We start from the raw sequence: 19,225 nt of genomic DNA, 5'->3' as shown, positions 1-19,225 counted from the left end.
GAGGGGCTGAGGCAGGAGGATTGCTTGAGCCTGGGAGGCAGAGGTTGCAGTGAGCTGAGATCATGCCACTGTGCTCCAGCCTGGGCACCAGAGCATGGCCGTGTTTAAAAAACAAAAAACAAAAACACTAGAGCAAGTAATGCCTCCCTTATGGAGGTGAATGAAGTTCAATATGTTAATGCCCTGCTAAAGTTATCTTTAAAATTATCTTTCTACTTTCTTAAAAACTTGAGGTTCTTTGGAGTAAAGTCAAACTGGCTAGTTTTTACCCTGGGACTGAAATATAGAGAACTAGATTTTATACCAGCTGTCCATGAAAGTTGAATATTTTATAAGTAGTTTATTTTTTTCCCATTTAAAAGGACATGTAATAATATTCACGATAGGAGATTTGGCTGGCTTTTAGGAATTCATTTTGCTGGTGTACCTTAAGTCCCTCGCCTGATTGACAATATACTGAGGAAAAGAGCTAAGTTGCTGGGGCTTGAGGTCTAAGGGCAGCACTGACTGGTATTTGTTTCATTAAGCTTAGGCAAGCTATCCAATTACTTAATGCAAACAAGAAAAGTTTACACTAAACTCCTACTTCTTTGCTTGAAACTCTAGAGAATTTAAATGAGGAGAGATATGTATTTAAAAGAAAGAAATTTACATGAAACTTAAATCAGGGGCTTAATGTAGAATATATTAGAGTAGGAGATCTAAAATATTAAGTGGGAAATGCCAATAAATAAAAAAGGAATGTATTCTCTAAGATACTTGGCCTGTTTAGTTTTGTTTTGAGATAATTCTTAAATCTTTGGAAACCCAAGTTAATAATAAGAGACTTACTTTATCTCCTGCCTTTACATATAAAGTCCTGCCTTCCCTTGGTCAATGAGAGCCTCGGCCTTCTCTCCTTAGTGAAGTGTTTCCAAAACAACATGGCTTCTGGTGTTACAGCTCCACTGTCTGGGCAGCAGTATTCGGAGAGGCCCAGATGGCACGACCGTCTCATTTGGTTCAAAAAGAGAAACGTTGGTTGACAACTCATCCACCTTTCGCAGACGGCCGTTGAATAGTATAGCCCCATGCGATATAAAACCAAGGGGCCAGAGAGGAAGCTTTGACAAGAATTGGGGGCTTCTGAAAACATAAGTGTTTTTTCTTTGCAGAATTGACAGGAACCAGTGAAGTGGGAAACTTAGAAGAAAATAATTGCCATGCAGTATTTTGGAGGGGAGGACTGGGGAAATGGAGAATGGTACAATTTTGAAGTTTCAAATCTATTGCTTTTAATTGGGAAATGGTACAACTTAGGAGCTTATCTTTGGGCACTGGACAAAACTGAACCTCAGTCAGTATACCATTGAAACTCTGTCCTCCAAAAGAATCTGAAGGCGAGTAAAATTCTTTGCAGAGGTGATTTCAAGCCTCAGAAACCCTTCTAAGGCTGTCACAGGAATCTCGCTGAAGGAAATCCTTTCTTGGTGCTTCTGGACCCAACTGGTGTTTCCTCTGCCTAAGACACTGTCTTCTTCCCCATGTTGCTCAGTTAATGTCCTGTAGAGCCCATGTTAAATACCAGTCCCACCCATGCAGTGTCATAGATACCTACCTACCTTTTTTAAAATAATGCATCTGTTGTTTGTAATCATGGCTCATGAAAGTAGGGACTGTGTCTCTTGCTTACTACTTTATTCTTAGTAACCAGAGTAATCCCTCTCATCTACTAATTATAGACTGAATAAATTTATGAATTCCAGTATGTAGTTTTTGTTGAGTACTGTAGTGAGAAATCTCAAGATTACAGTACTATATCTGCCCATTGAGTAGAAATTATAACAGTATCAACCTGAGAGATAATATAATGCCCCTCTGTTTCATTTATCCCCTGCCACCACCTTTTTCAATATTTTTTATGGAATGAGGAATAATATGTTTAAGGTATAGAGTTTTTAGAATGTTTACATGCAAGGGACCATAAGATTATATAGTAGTTCAATCTTCAAATTTTAAACCTGAGGAAACTGAGGCTTATTAGATTGTACAGCTAAGATGTTGATAGGAAATGAGAATTCGTTCAAAGTCCTACTGCCAAACTCCCTGATGACAAAAAATGTAGTTTCTTAAATAGTCACTGTATAGACCTTTAAAAAAGTTTTTAAAAATTTATAGACATTCCTTTAAAAACATTTGAGAATTTGTGCAGTTCTATTTATAAGGATGAATGAAAGTATAAGAATTTATTAAGAAAGGAAAATAATATTCTTTTTGGTCAGTTTGCACCACTGCCAATCCTTTTTCAATCCAGGTGTCAAATATAGTTAGGTGTTGATGTTGGAGGGGCTCTGGACTGTTGTGGCACCTCCTGTTGTAGGCTATTTAATGTAGCCTGGGATTATATCACAGAGGTGCCACATCTAACATGGTGGCTAGGCCCTTAGAGGATACAGTTTGCCTCTCTAGTTGTTTCTTATATACCATAGCATTCATTATATCACAGATGTGCCACATCTAACATGGTGGCTAGGCCCTTGGAGTGTACAGTTTGTCTCTCTAGTTGTTTCTTATATACCATCGCCTTCTGTTCTTTTGCAGTTTGTTTTCCTTGTTTTGTTTGTGGTTGGAAATATGCCATTTATTTGTTCACTCATTCATACATGCATACATCAAAAGTTTTTCTTGCGTGTTTAGTATGTGGCAGGCACTTTTATAAGTACGAGGGATATAGCAGTGAACAAAAATAGGGCAAATCCTTGTCCTTATAGAGCTATGGACAAGAGGGAAAGGAAGCAGCTTGTGAAAGGGTCAGGCTCCTGGAGTTAGTAGAGTCAATTTGTGATATTAGAAGTCCTTAGATATCATAAAAATAAAGCAAAACTTATTGGTGAAAAATTGGAAAAGGTGATGGAGACAACATTGTAGTTAGTGAATTTGGAGATTGTCTTCTTCGTTTCGGAAAATCACTGCTTTCTCTGTATTCCTACCTGTGTAGTGGGTACTGTTATTATTACTGCTACTTACCTAACATTTGCTGAGTGTGTACTCTGTTATGGGCATTGTGCTAAGTGCCTTGTTTATATAGAACCCTGTAAGTTAGGTGTTACACTATTTCATTTTACCCATGAGAATAACAGGACTCACTGGAGGTTAAATAAAGTACTTATTCAGATAGGAAGTGTAGAGTCTTGATTTGGACCCAGAGTTGGCATATCTGTATCAGTCATGGCAAGCTAAATATGTTTATTTTTATTATCATGTTGAAGACTTTTGTGCTCATGTTTTGCTTCTTTTTCATTAACTTACCAAAATCCTTATGATCCTGTATTTCTTAAAGTTAAACCATGTAGAACTCCATATATAATTAAAATCTAAGCCATACATAAGTAAACTAAAATGGAAAAAAAAGTAGTAATTGTTAAAATAAACAGTACTTTAAAATTAGATACACCAAATGTGGTAGATACGATAATCCAGTTGTACAGAATTCATTTTATGTTCATAAACTAATAGTAGCATTTTAATAAACATTTTATATATGTTTGTAAAGTGCCTAGCACAGTGCTTAGTAGTTGATCCATAAATGATAGTAATTTTATTATTTTATTTTAGTTTCCACCTCACATGTAAAAATAGGTAACACTTTTTTACTTATGGGTAAGATGTCCATAAAAATGCTTTAAATACAGTGTTGTATATGATAACCTCAGCAGTTATTTGCACAATATTCTCCTGTGGACCACTTCATTTTCGATGTTCCAGGATTTATTTGAGTACAAGTGTATTTTGGTAATTAAGGGCTGTGGTCTTACACTTTAGCGTGCATCAGAATTCTGGAGGGCTTATGAAAAGACAGTTTGCTAGGCACTATCCCCAGAGTTTCTGACTCAGCAAGTGTGGGGTGGTATCCGAGAAGGGGCATTTCTGACAGACTCCCAGTTGATGCTACTGCAGCTGGTTTGTGGACTGTACTTTTAGAACTGCTGTTCTAGGGAAGTGGTGTGACTTCTAATTATTGCTGTTCTCTTACAATCACACATATCCAGTGATGTTAATGTATTGATATCATTGATATTGCTGAATTTATTGTATGGTCCTTGTGAAATAATTTAGACAAATTTGGTTTGTATGAGTGTCATTGTGCTTATTGCTTAGGAAGTTTCCGAAAGGTTACTTTTGCATTAGAGAATTTTGAAGTACAGATTTTAATTTGTTTCTATTCCTCTTTTTTTATTCAAGACACAAAGCTACACAGCTTTGATTTTTAGGGGAAAAGAATTATAACTTTGTAATATATCTTGCAAGGTTATTTTTTTTTTCTGTTATAGTTGATTTCTGAGAAGTCCAGAGTATCAGGATGTTGTAGCAATTTAAAAATAGTAACAAAAAATTTTATCTCTAGTTTTTTTCAAAAATCTTTTTAAAACTAAAATTTGACAGGCTAGTCTTGAGTAGAATTTGATGCTCATGATTCACATGTGTAAAGTAGATTTCACTCAGAATTTCACTTACACCAACATAACAATTTTACTTTTCCTTTTTAAAGCATAGCTGTACCTTCAGGGATATGATGGTATAGTAGGGTTATTCTGTGAAAGAAGAAAAGGCAATCAGAAAATCTTTGTCCATGAGATTAGACTGAAATCTTCAGTGATTCAGTGATTACTGAATGCCTCTATGTGCCAGGCACTATGGCAAAAATCAGTGCCAAAGTAATTTATCTTTATCATGTACAATGAGGGGTTTTAGTGGGTTGTAACTTAATATGATCTAATTGCGTGATGAGGCTACTGACAAATCTAATGCAATCCTGTGCTTCATTAATAGAACTAGTATTATGTACAGATCCAGGGAAGTAAGATTCTTCTGTCTTATTTTGCTAGAGTATGCCTGGAGGGTTAGGTTTAGTTTGGAGCTAACAGATAGATTGGAGTCATTCTAGAAGTGAGGAGCCCTGCGGTTGAAAGGCGTGGTCATATTTGCATATGAGGATTGTTGGAAAATAGGGATAATATACTGGGAGGAAAGGTGTCCTCATTAGTTCCCTAATATCTGGCTTCTCTGCTGTGATGTAACATTCACAAGGACAGTGACCCGTCCATCTTGTTTATCGCTGTGTCCTCAATGCCTAGCACAGTGCCTGGTGTGCATTCAGTAAATAGATGAGTTAAGTTTGGAGAAAGAGATGATGGTTACTTTCAAATATTTGTCATGTAGATGGCTTTTTTTTTTTTTTTTTTTTTTTTTTTTTTTTTTTTTTTTTTTTTGAGATGGAGTCTCATTCTATTGCCCAGGCTAGAATGTAGTGGCATGATCTCAGTTCACTGCATCCTCTACCTCCCAGGCTCAAGCAGTTCTCCTGCCTCAGCCTCCCAGGTAGCTGGGATTACAGGCATGCACCACCACGCCCAGCGTATTTTTGTATTTTTAGTAGAGACGGGGTTTCACCATGTTGGCCATGCTGGTCTCGAACTCCTGACCTCAAGTGTCCACTCGCCTTGGCCTCCCAAAGTGTTGGGATTACAGGCGTGAGCTACCACCATGCCTGGCCTAGATGGTTTGTTAATTACTTAAATTTTCAGAGGCCAAATGGAAGTACCAGGGATGGAATTTTTTTGGTGAGCAGATTTTAATTTTACATAAGAAGAACTTTGTAAAACTTTGTTATATTTGGCAGCCAAATTAATAAGCTTCCTCATGTATTTGAATTTGGTTATTTTAAATGCTTGGGTGGAGGCTGCATGGGGATTTACTTCTATACCTGCTTTTTTGATAGATTATGGGCCAAGATGATTTCAGCTGTTGACCCTTTTGGCTATGTACTTCTATTTTTTAATTATTTCATTTGATAGAAAATAATGTCAACTAATAAAATATTTTTTCTAACTTAGACAATTCTTGTCATTTTAGACTAAAGCAAGCCAAAGAGCTGGACCGAGAGAGGGCTGCTGCCAATGAGCAGTTAACCAGAGCCATCCTTCGGGAGAGGATATCAAGCGAGGAGGAACGCGCTAAGGCAAAGCACCTGGTGAGTATTAAAAATGTAAGAGAAATTTTCTTGCCTACAAGGAAATCTCTGATGTTTTGGAAGAGCTAAGTACTCTGTGCCAGCTTTTAGTGTTGATAATATTATTCATGTTCTCTTTGCTCAGATTTTGATTTTTGCCTTTTACAAGTCGCTTATAGTTTAGGTTTAACCATCAAGGACTTGAAAGGCAGGTAACTCTGGAAGTATTAAAGTAAAGACCGACATGCAGACATATGTACATGTTTCATGCCTGAAGGATTGTTGTGTGCTTTTTATTTGTTTTCTGTCTTTTCTTTTTTTTTTATTCTTTTTTTTTTTTTTTTTTTTTTTTTGAGATGGAGTCTTGATCTGTCGCCTAGGCTAGAGTGCAGTGGTGTGATCTTGGCTCACTGCAGCATCTGCCTCCAGGGTTCAAGCAATTCTCCAGCCTCAGCCTCCCGAGTAGCTGAAATTTACAGGCGCCTGCCATCATGCCTGGCTAATTTTTGTATTTTTACTAAAGACGAGGTTTCACCATCTTGACCAGGCTGGTCTTGAACTCCTGACCGCGTGATCCACCCGCCTTGGCCTCCCAAAGTGCTGGAATTACAGGCGTAAGCCACCGCGCCCGGCCTACCTGCTTTTTTTCTCCTTTGCCTTTGGTTTTATTGTCTTTGAAACCTCAGGGGTCAGCAGTCTAGGCTTCTTTCTCTCACTACTGGTAACTACCAGGTGTTAGTCTGGAAGACTCTGGCAAAGGTGAGTAAGGTTTGATCAATCACTCCCTGGGGTTTAGGGAAGAGAAAATGTAGAGCCAGGGCCTTTGGGGAACAGTCTTTTCTAAGATAATTTTTTTTTAAAGAAAATATTTTTTAGTCTTTTAAAAGATTACATGGACATGTTTTTGTTGTTGTTTTCTTTAAAAGTATTACTAACAGACAGAAGAAGGTTTAAAAGGCACCCATCAATCTGTCTTTCTGATATAACCATGGTTTACACTGTTGTGTTTTCCTCTAGATTATTTTTTTCTAGGCTTTTTAACATATTGAAGCATTTAGATAATGCTATAGATGGTGTTAAGCCTCATGAACATTTTCCTGTGTCACTGAACATTTTTCTGAAATGTAGTTTTTAATGGCTGAATAATATTCTGTCTTTTGTATTCAACATAATTTATTAAGCAATTTCTTAGTGTTATTTAATAGATAAAAGTGGAGCTGCTCTGGGTGAAACCTGGAGTGTTCACTGCTTAGCCTCCACTTCAGCCTTCCTAGAAACCCAGATGTAACTCCTTGGAACCTTTAATCCTTATTAGAGCACAGTTGGGAACTCACTGGACAGGGAAAATGGGACCACAGAATGGAAAACTTTGAATGCAAGAGTGAGGGGGATTTTCCTAGTTCAGTAGGCAATTGGGAAACATTAAAACTTTATAAGAAGGCCAATTTCTAGTCTCTCCCATTCTTTACCTTGGTCACTTCTCTGAAAGACTAACCCATGACCAGCTGCAATCAGAGAACATGAAAGGAAGTCCATGCCTAAGGAATCAGTTCCTTCAGTGACAAATCTGGGGTCCAGGTTGCATGGGCAAATAGTGAAGCCAGAAAGAATAGGGGTAGTAGACCAAGAAAGAAATGTCAGTGGACTGACTGGCAGCTGCCCTGAGTACATGTATTGACTAGAACAAAGGGAATAAGAGAGGTGGAAGCAAAGTCAGTCATTGTGAAAGGGGAATAATTTCAGAATTAAAGACAGCAAGTTTTGAGTAACTCAACTGAAAATTAAATTTGTTGTATGTCTAAGCTGAAGGATTTTTTGAGGAAGTTGAAAGAATGTCAGGTCAGTGGGTTGAAAGGTCATTTCCATGCATATTGAAGTCTCCAAATTTGGAAGCTAAGGATGTAGTGGAGGAAGTTAATAGCACTCATGTTTGAGGAAGGTACGAGAGCAAAACTCTTAGTTTTCAGCGGGCAGAAGAATACCTTGGTTGACATTTCTCTTTGCCTCCGAGCTTTTACTCTTTTGAATCTATGTTTGAAGCACTCTTTCTCTACCTCTTTTTGTCTGAATTTGGATATACTGTCTTGTTCTCTTAGTTTATGGAGACCAGCAAGATTCAAAAACTCAAAAAACTCATTAAATGTATACACACACTCAGCAAGACATAAAAAGAGATTTCACACAAAAAGTGAAAGTATCGAAAGATTTGTTACTCAGCATAACTAAAATATTAAGCAACATGTTTGATTGGAATAGTGTATCTGCAGTCTGTTCTCTTTTACCTATTGAATCTTGTCTGTTGTTGTCTTTGCTGTTTTGTGTAGCTGGTGAAGCATGAACAACTGGCCTCGTACATTCTGATTTGTAGATCTCTTCTTTACAGATTCTGGTTGTGTGGTATAGATGACAAATTGTAGTACTCACAACCTCTATAGAGCCCTCAAAGCACTTAGGGAATAAAAGTGGAATTTATACCACAGGATGACAACTGATTCAGAGGGTCCCTTCCTTCCTTCCCAGAGTGTTATCAGACATTTGCATGGTCTGCCATGGCCACAGCAACATGGCTGCCTATGACATTTAGTTATTGGGCAATTCCCAATTTATTTACTAGATTTCTCCCTTTATTATTGTTATTTGTTATTATGGAAGACATACATATTCTTTGGATCAAGATTAGAAAATAAATACAAAGAGATACTAAAATCACTCAATGTACTACAATTCAGAGAGAGTTACTGTTAATATTTTGGTTTATTGTTTTTATATTCCTTTTTACTTCCCACTAAGTTGGTATAAAACATTTGATTTTATGTGTATTACTGTATTTCTCCAAACATAGATAATAGTATATACACTTTTATATAACTCTTAACAATAGCCTTCACATTAAAACATTTAGGCCATGTGGTAGAAGTTTTTATAGCAATAAATATGTTTTTGTATGGTCACATTTTAATAGTTGTGTTTCACTGAGTTTTTCACTAATTACTAAATTAATACAAGAATATTATAGAACATTTGGAAAAATTACAAAGAAAATCAGTATTATTATAATTCTGTCATCTATCATTAATATTCAGAGGTATAAAGTTCTTTCTGCCTTCCCCATACGTATATATTTTATACATGCTTTAGGACTTCAGATTTTGCATCCCACCACCCTCCAGACCAGTACTGTGTGGTGTGGACAGTGATCGCAAGCCTGCTGTTGTATGTTAGTTCCTTGATCCCCAGCTGGAGAGGTGGGCATCTTCAGAACCCGTAATTGATGTGGGAGTAACCCCAAGAAGGTTAGCATTGCTCCACTGTGTGTGGAGGGCCCCTATTGCTGCCATTCTTAATTCTAATATGTGGGACTCTTTGAGTGGTGGCCAAGCATTGCTTCATTCCTCTTTATTTAGAACTCAAATGTTGCAGCCTGCAGGAAAGTAAAGATTGGGTTTCACACATGTGAAGTAATTAAAAAGTTGTCTTTCAGGAGAACGGGGGTGAAAGCACAGGAGCTGATGTGATGTTGGGACTGTGAAATAAAACAATTCCCACCCCTTACCCCACACCCCCTGCGTCTTTCTGTCTCACTAACAGCTGACATTTAGGTTTCTGTCTCCTTAGATGTGAGTCCAGGCTTTTTCTTCCCACAGTTGTTTTAGCGGCTAGCTTTACTGAAGCTCTTTGAAGGGCAAAGTCATGATGGCCCTGTTGTTGAAGTTTTAAAACAGGATCAGATCAAAACTTTCCCCTTTGGAAAATTGCTTTCGCTGGGGAAGCTGTTAATCCCACTCTAGATTCTGGAAGAGTATACCAGCCCCTTCCTCTACTCAGCGCTGAGTGGTGCCAGCATGTTAATCAGTTGACTTTATCCAGAGGCTTTGGAAGAGGCAGTCTACTGATAATGATTTTACCTGCAAGAAAATGTTAAAAGCAGCTCATATTCAAAATATGCTTCTTAGGAGCAGGAAAGCACCTCTGTGTAGAGAATGAAGACTGACTAGAAAGACAAGACCAGGGAATTTGTAAAGTGAATGCAACTTGATATTATGTGTATTGTAAAGATCTTATATATGTGATCTCATATTTGCTGTCATTAGATTCTTTGTTGAAATTGAACAGTAGCAGGTTGGTTTTTTTGACTTTGCAATTATAGTTTCTTTTTAAAATACCAATTAAAATTTTGACTCACTGTTTTTTATGTCTTACTACATTATGCTGGTTTAATGTTAGATTTTTTAAATTTTTTATTTTTTATTGTTTTTAAAAATTTAAGTAGAGACAGAGTCTTGCTATGGATCTTGAACTCCTGGCTCAAGTGATCTTCTGCCTTGGTCTCCCGGAGTGTTGGGATTATAGACGTGAGCCACCGTGCCCAGCCACGTATTTCTTGTTACCATCACAGAACTATGTAGTATTTTCTTTTCTTTTCTTTCCTTTTTTTTAATCTAAATGTTAAAAGAAGTCTCAATTTACTTACTTAAGGCAATATTTACTTCAGTATTCTTCCATTACTCTTTGGACAGATGTTTTATTGAGTGCTTACTGTATGAAACGTACAATGTTAGGTACTAATAATCTATAAATAAAAGACAAAATCTTGCCCTTGAGGAATAAAAGGTAGAGTTTAAAAATGCTAAGTCTGTTATAGAGCCATGCTACTTATAGTCTTGTGAGGATTCTCACTTTTGGGAAGGCCAGGAGTTTGTCTTTGTTTTAACTAATTGCTGTGTCTGCATTTATTTATTCAACACATAATTGAGTGCTTAATATATGCCAGTGCTGAGCAAACAGTAAGCAGTCAATAAATATTTGTTGATTGAATAAATGACTAATTGCATCTACTGAAGCCCTGGAAATAGGATGAGAGGAAATGGGGAAGAATAGAAAAGATTTTCTGGGGAAAGGACCCCTGAGCTGAATCGTGAAGTATGAGTAGGATTTGCTCCCAAGGTTGAGGAGTGGGATGAAACAGCCTCAAGTATTGCAGGCAAAAGCATGGAAACATGGGGACAGGGGGACACTACTAGAAGTTGCTGAGAGGGAATCCTTGTGGCAGTTAAAACATAGTCTATTCTTTAATTATATGTGTGTGCTGGGGGTTCACAACTTAACTCGTATGGCATGACCCTAGGTCCTGTTTATAATTGGTACCTGCTTGCCACAAAAAGTCTGTTTTGCCAGTCTTATGGTCTCTATTTTAACATTAATGCTGGTCAGTGGTTGTGTCTAAACTGCAAAAGAGAGGGTGTATAAAGAGACATGTCCAACCTCCTATCCCTTTATGGTCAAGATCTCAGTTTTTTAGTTTCTCTGAGGTCCCCTTGGCTAAGAGGGGGTCCATTTAGTCAGTCATGGGGCTTAGGGTTTGATTTTTAGCTTACACTCCATAATGAAGTATGAAGGGAAGAGCAGAGGAGGAAATGGCAGGAAGCTCAAAGACCAGTTAGAAAGCCGTGTGTTAATCCAGGTGAGAACAGGTGGTACCCAAGTTAGGGCATGGTAGCAGGGATGCAGAGAAAAAAGGCATAGGAACTGTTTGGAAGGTAGTATTACTAGGATTTTAGGTTTGAAGGGTTGAAAGAAACGTCAAGACTAACTACAAGCAAGGTTTCTAGTATCAGCAACTTTGTATCATTTTAAATACAAAAATTAGCAGTCAATGTAAAAAATGTCCTGGGCTAAGCATAGTGTGAAATTTGACTTCAGTGTAGCATTGAGGAGGGTCCTGGCCTCAGATACTGCACCAGTTGTTTATTTAGCGCTTGGCAAGAACATTAGTCAGATCATTAGGTAATTTCTGTCCCTTTCTGCATTGTCCTTCATCACATATTTATTAAATACCTACTGTGTACTAGGCACTATTTGCCAGGGATGCAAAGATGAATTAGATCTGGTTGCTTTTCTTCAGAGTCTGCAGTTAAGTGTCAGGTTTGTGGGGAAGGTTATTCTTGCCTTGTATATTTTGTTCCAACTTAAGTTATAATTTTTGAATTTGTAAAACCTTATACTTTAGAAAAAAAAATACAGTTAAAAAAAAAAAGGGTGGGTGAATGCATAAATTTAGTTTTTGCAAATTTAAGCGACTGTTTCTCCAAAATGTCACTTTTCATCCCCAGTTTGCCTTTTGTCTGAAATGCACCAGTGAAGCAATCAAGAAGAAGAATTGATTAATTTTGTGCTGTGTGCCTTTCAGTTCTGTGTTTTGTTTGTGCTTCAAACTGTGACAGTTGAAATTTCATGGTAAAAAAGAAAAAGGTTTTGAATTTGGGGTATAGAGAAAAATGACTAAATTAAAGGAAGCAGATGAGAACACTACTGCTGTCCAAGTGAGGTTCTATCCAAGGGGGAAAGGATACAACTGGGGTTGTAATTTTGAAATGATCGACATGCTTCATGCTCAAAAGTTCTGTGTAAGAGAAGAGTAAGAGTGATCACTTGGGGTTTTTAGTATCCCTGAAATTAGCCAGGTGAATGAAGTTGCAGTGTAAGCAGTGGTTTCCTGGGTTCTTTTATTGGGCATTTAAAGATAATTTAAAAAATAAATCTGTTGTTTTTGGGTGCAATTTAAACTTGGATTTTAACCTCTGTTAGAACTCTGTCTCTGGTTATGTACGTTGTGTACTGGTTTTCTTGCCCTAGACACTAACCTCCAATTATTTGGATATGTGTAGAGTATCAGTTTGCTTTGAATTACAAAAATGAAGTTAATGAATTTGAGCTTTTGCTTTTGACAACTATTGAAATATGGTATTTCCACATTATATTGGAAGGATTTGGGCCATTTAGGTGTTAGACATTTTCCTCAGTGTTATTGGTGAGAATGGGCTCTGGGATCCATCTGCAAATCCTGTTCTTTCTGACTCTTGCTCTCTTAATAGCTTACCAGGAAATTCAAAGGGAAGTATCCCTCACAACAGGTGAGAGCCTCCTGTGCCTTTGGATTTAGCAGGCTGTTAGGGCTTGTGAGGCAAAGCATTCAGATTCTGTTTTCTCCTTTGTGTTCTTTGTTATCATGTGTGGCCTCTACCTCCTGTGTGTTATGGCAGCATTATTATTATCAGCTGGAATGCACACACAACCTTATGAAGAGATTGTGAACCAAATTTTCTGTGGAGTAGCAGGGCAGCTTTAGGTATGTCTGCCACTGCACTGCAGTGAAAAAGGAGAAATGTCTTTTGTTTCAGTTTGCCTGCCTGGGCTGTACGTTAAGATCCCAAAGAATGAATAGGACTGCAATTACAGATTTAAACTTTGCTTGTATCCTGAAAACTTGCCCAGATTAATATATTTCTCACATGTACATTGTCAGACCCCCTTTCCTCATCCAGGTTGGCAGAAATGCCTAGGTTCTTTTTTTTTGTTTTTGTTTTTTTTTTTTTGATAAAGGGTCTTGCTTGTTGCCCAGGCTGGAGTGCAGTGCATGATCACGGCTCATTGCAGCCTTGACCTCCCAGGCTCAAGCGATCTTCTCACTTCAACCTCCTGAGTAGCTGGGACTGGAGGCACATTCCACTATGTCTGGCTAATTTTATTTTATTTGTGTGTGTGTGTGTGTGTGTGTGTGTGTTTAATTAAGAAACAGAGTTTTGCCATGTTGCCCAGGCTGGTCTCAAACTCCTGTGCTCAGGAGATCCTCCCTCCTTCGCCTCCCAAAGTGCTGGGATTACAGGCGTCAGCCACCGCACCCGACCAGAAATACCTAGGATCTTAACATCACCAAATAGCCTCCGAGAAGCGCAACATTATGCTGACTAGATATTGAGGGACCTGGAGGTGGAGAAGAGTGGAGTGTTCTGGTCCTGGAGATCTCACTGCCAAGACTCAGGGGGCCTATCACGTGAATACGGTGTCGCCATTCTCCAAGGAACTGTGTCAGATTGTGTGACCTTCTTGACAGTGATTAGAAAAGAAGATAGCACAGTTGAGTAGAATGCCATTGATGTTCTTGGCAGCAATTAGTCATATTTAAAGACAGCTAGGGAAAATAACTCTGCTTAGAATGTGTTCTGATATTTTCTAAGTGTGCTTTTGAAAATTCATCAAGTTACTTGCAAACCAGTTGGATCAGGGCAGTTCTTGTTGAGTGGTGTCCTAAGTGTTAGCTGTGATAACTTATTGACATCCTGTCACTTGGGTCATTATGGGTGTCCAGGTGAGATATGGAGAGCACTGTGTAAAAGTCCATAGGCAACTGCGGTGCAAAGGGCTGGTTATAATTCCATCTATTTATGATGACCTGGCATTCATTGTGAACATATTTACTTCATTGCCTGGTCTGTTGGAATTGTATTGAACTGACATCATAATCTCATTTCCTACTAAAGAGGCTAAGAAATATGGCCCTTGGTATTTGCTTTAACCTGCAACAAATTAAAAGTTAAGCATAATCAAGTCTGTCAGTCCTTAAGAATCCCAAGTACATGTTTTGCACATTATGTTTTGAATGAGAATGTAAGGCAGATGAGCTCCTTATATTCTTACAGCAATCTTTCCACATTGTCTTCATGGCTAGTCACACAACTGTCAGTTCTGTTACAGTTGTTGTGACTTGTTTTCAACCTATTGTGCAGGGACCTGAGGTTTAGCAAATTCGGTATTACATCGAACAGCAATATTGTTTACCATGTGATATACTATGTGATGTACCATGTGCAATGAGGCCTGCTTCATTTTTATTGCATATTAAATTTTTCACAGTGTTGAATATCCCAGCTCTATATTCCTTTTGTGTATCCTTGCTTTTATTGCTTTGATGTAATTCCTAATTGGCACTGAGTTATGCTTTTTCTGTGTTTCTTGATGCTCTGACCTGTGCCCTGATTTGGGGGTGGGAGCAGGCAGCAGCTATCTTCATGTACCCTGTAACTATTCCCTTAACCATAAAGACATTGGACATTTTCTTGCTCACTGTACTCTTCTCTTTACTAACTGTAGTTTAAGGATGACTTCTCTTGAAAATACCAAAGGGCAGAATTACCAAATGAAGAAAGGCCTCCATTCTCTCGAGAGCAGGAATCTGTTTACAAACCTGCAGTATTTATTACATACCTCATTTAGTCCATTCATCATTTTAATAGAAAAATGAGTCATTTTAGATGATTCTGAAATAATTCGAGGTAAGCTACATTGCTGCAGGCAGAATATGATTTACACAGACAGCACCATGCTATTTTCAAAAAAATACAGTGGAATGATCAGCACCAATAATTTATGATTACTTGTGGTAAACTTATCAAATGTCTTCATTGTCATAGAAATTTGTTGATTAGATAAAGCATTTAGAGTTTTCTAGCTAGCTTTTCCCCCTTCTTCCATCTTTTATGACAAATGGTTACAGAGTTCCATACTTACCCTCTGCCTGTTTCAAACACTGACTGTAAATTTAATTCCAGACTTGTGTTTAATATTTTCTTGTTAAGAAAGAACACCAGTCAGTGTCATGGGCCAGTTTTATTGGAGATGATAAAACCTACTCATATACATTTTCTGCTTAGAAATTAAACTTCATCCATTTACAGTTTCTTTAGCCCAGTGTATGCACATATTTTAAATCCTATCTTACCTATCCATAGGTTACATATTTGACTCTCAGGAACACAGCTAACTCATTGCCTGGAACCATAGCTGTGAACCCCAAAGACATCACAAAGTGATTCTAGCTAGTGTCTTGAAGCTTATGAGCTTTGTTGATAAGCAGCATCACAGTAAAAACCATATTTGCTTTTAGATTTAGTTTTTTTTTTTTTCCTTTTTTTAATTTAACTAAGAACCTTCAACTCTAGTATCTCCTTGGGTGTTTGATATGGGTAGACATCTATCATTCATTCTTATTAGAGATGATAAAAGAAACATTCAAAGAGACTGTGAAACTAAAGGTTGCACAGAGGTAGAGCCGGGGTTACAACTCTGATCTTCTCTGCCGAGGTGATCTTATTTTGGGCACAATTTAGCAAGTTTAGTTTCGTTTTTTTTTTTTTTTTTTTTTTTTTAACGTGTAATGGATTTGATTTATTACATTAGAAAGGGTGAGTGGACATTTAGGTACATGGACAAAGCAGAAATCACTGCAGCTAAAAGTAGAAAAGGCAACTAGTTGTCATGCATGTGATACACTCACAGGAAATAAAACACACACACAGACACACACACGAAACCCATAGCATTATGAGCCTACTTAGCATAGAGGCAGGCAGCCTTAACTACTTGAATAGGCTTTGTGTGTTCTTGCTTAGTAAAATAGTGTATGCACAATCATAATACTATCAGGGATTGAGAATAATCTGTTTACCAGCATGGGTGAGAAATATTAGCACTACCATTTCCATCTAAACCATTTTGCATTTAAAAAGTTCTGGCATGTCAACCTGTAAATTTCAGTATTAAAAGACATTCTCTTATGTGAATCCCTGTATTGCAAAAGATACTAGTCAAAGGAAGTGCTATTTGTACACTTTCATCAAGTCATTTTTGAATGTTCTTATTTAAAGAAAGTTTTCTATGGCCTGTTACACTTTGGGAGAAGTGGTTGATATAGACACAAAAGGACCTGGTTTCTAGCAATTATACATTCCCTTGGCCTCAGAGGAATACTAGTATATAAAGGCAGAAACTTTCTCTTTTTTTTTTTTTTTTTTTTTTTTTTTTTGAGTCTCACTGTGTTGTCCAGGCTGGAGTGCAGTGGTGTAGTCTTGGCTCACTGCAGCCTTCTGCCTCCCAGGTTCAAGTCATTCTCCTGCCTCAGCCTCCTGAGTAACTGGGATTACAGGTGTGCACCTCCACGCCTGGCTAATTTTTGTATTTTTAGTAGAGATGGGGTTTCACCATGTTGGTCAAGCTAGTCTTGAACTTGTGACCTCGTGATCCACCCACCTCGGCCTCCCAAAGTGCTGGGATTACAGGTGTGAGCCACTGCACCTGGCCTTCTCTTTTTTATGTCTAACATAAAGTCTTCATTTGTGGGGGAGGTAAGAGATGATCCAATTATTTTTGTCAATTATTCTGTCAAATATTCAATTTTGGATAATAAAGACGCATTAATCTGGGAGAATGCTTGTTGAGAGTAGAGGTAGGCTTGCTACAATAGAGTATTTTTAGGAATAAATGTGATATACGTTAGCAGTGTCTACTCATTAGTGAATTCAATCACTTTTGTATTTTCATTGAGTTTTATGAGAAATTTAAAGGAAGATATTCTACAGTTTGTTTGTAAAGCCAAGCTCTGAATAGAGTTTGAAAAACTATGCCATTGACCATTTTGGATATTTGTTAAGTTTAAACAAACAAACAAAAAAGGAAACAAAAAATTGGGAATGTAGTTGTATAATTGTTAATGTAGTTTTCAATTATACTTTCCAATTCCAAGAATAATTCTCTCAACAGAAGGTGAACTAATGTATTAAAAATTAGTTTATTTCCAAAAAATAAGCTCTTTTCTTATAGCTCTGATAGAATGATAGGAAAGAGCTGGTAACTGATCTTACTTTATGTCTACTATTGCAAAAACTAACAATTGAGTATTAACATTGCTAGATTATGTGTGCGTGTGTGTGTGTGTGTATCATCATTTGTGTTGCACAGGGTAAAGGTAGAGACACTAAGAAATTAGAATTTTAAAATTCTTTTCTTAAACTTTTTACTTTGAAATAATTTTTAGCTTATGGTAAAGTTGTAAGAATAGTAACAAAGAACTTAACTCTGATTCATCTATTTTTAGACATTTACCTCACTTTGTCATTCTATTTCTGCCTACATATATTTTATATATATATATTTTATATATATATAATATATGGGGGAGGGGATCATTTGAGCATGGGTAGAAGACATGCTTATTTACCTCTTAATACTTCTGCCTCTTAAAAATCAGTGTTTCTTACATAATCAAGTATAGTTGTCAAAATCAAGAAATTTAACATTGATGACTATTTTAATATTTAGCCCAGATTTCAATTTTGTCAATTATTTCAATAATGTTCTTTATAGCAACTGTTCCTCTGGATACAGGATGTATTCTAGGATCATATATTGCAACTATTGTAATTGTTGTGTCTTAAAATTCCATTTTAAACATGATTTGCAAACAGTATTAAGATGAATACTGTTAACTTCAATTTATGAATTACTGCTGTCATTGCTAGAGTTTTAGTAAGAAGAAAGTGGAATGGACAAAAAAGAGGTGAAGAGTTTCATTCAGACCTATAGCTTAATATTCTGTATTGTGGGTGAGTTGAGGAAAAATCATTGTTTTGGAGATTTTCTTTTCATGAACTAAAAATGCTTTCACCAACATCTTATATAGAACCTGTATATATCTTCAAAGTCCAGCAGGCATCCATGTTGCATCTTTAAAAACTGTTAGAGAATAAACTCTTCCTATATTTTGACAATTTTTGAACAGTAATATCATCTGAAATAGCCTTCTCTCTGTCCCTCCACCCTCCCCTTCCAGGTACGACTCCATGTAATTTTAGGCAAATTGCTTCCTTTTCTTTATGCCCTTTGTTTCCGTCTTTTTAAAATGAGGACAAGGTCGTTAATGTAGTTTTCTTTCAAGTCTCTTACCTTGAATAAATATCTAAATATAGGAGTTCTTACAGAATGCTAAGTTCTATATATGTATAAATTGAGTTTTTATAAAGTAATTTTGTTTTATGAATAGGTTACCAATTCCAAGAGTCACATTTATTTTAATTTTCTTTGGTTATTAAAAAAGTCCATTTTAGAAAAAGAAAAACAGTTAAAGTTGAAAGCCTCTATTTTCTTGGTTAAATTGGATTTTTGTTATTGAATACTTATTCTGATTAGTAGAAGTGGTTTAGTCACAGGCCAGGCATAAATGCTTTTAGACAGTCACTGAATTGGAAGTGTCAACATGAGAGAGGGATCCTTTTCTTGGAAATGGGAGCATGGGATCTTTCTGCTAATAGTGTTTGTTGGCTGAGAATGAAAACTCAGAGCTTTGTTAGGAAAATAAACTTAAATTGGCAACAATCTGAGTGTGAACCTGGAGGGCATTATGCTAAGTGAAATAAATGAGATACAGAAAAACAAACACTATGTTCTAACTTGTATGTGGAAACTAGAAAAGTTGAACTCTTAGAAGCAAAGAATAGAAAGGTGGTTGCCAGAGGTTGGGGGTGGCAGAAGTGGGGAGATTTGGTTAAAGGGTACAAAGTTTCAGTTATAAGATAGATTAATAAGTTCTGTGGATTGAATGTACAGCATTGTAACTATAGTTCTATA

At 37.0% G+C, this 19,225-nt stretch overlaps 1 protein-coding gene across 2 annotated transcripts in view; it reads left to right on the top strand.

The window, feature by feature from the left end:
• CHCHD3 (coiled-coil-helix-coiled-coil-helix domain containing 3) overlaps positions 1-19,225 on the top strand; it is a 298,991-nt gene that overhangs the window by 100,560 nt on the left and 179,206 nt on the right. For both annotated transcript variants that reach the window (XM_007982963.3, XM_007982962.3), the window contains exon 4: positions 5,893-6,010. In XM_007982963.3, coding sequence (XP_007981154.1) covers positions 5,893-6,010 — 118 coding nt within the window. The remainder of the gene's footprint in view (positions 1-5,892; positions 6,011-19,225) is intronic.

The sequence above is a fragment of the Chlorocebus sabaeus genome, chromosome 21 (assembly GCF_047675955.1).
Source record: "Chlorocebus sabaeus isolate Y175 chromosome 21, mChlSab1.0.hap1, whole genome shotgun sequence".
Classification (NCBI taxonomy): domain Eukaryota; kingdom Metazoa; phylum Chordata; class Mammalia; order Primates; family Cercopithecidae; genus Chlorocebus; species Chlorocebus sabaeus.
Note: the sequence above shows the minus strand (reverse complement) of the source record. Positions and strands in the feature narration are given on the sequence as shown.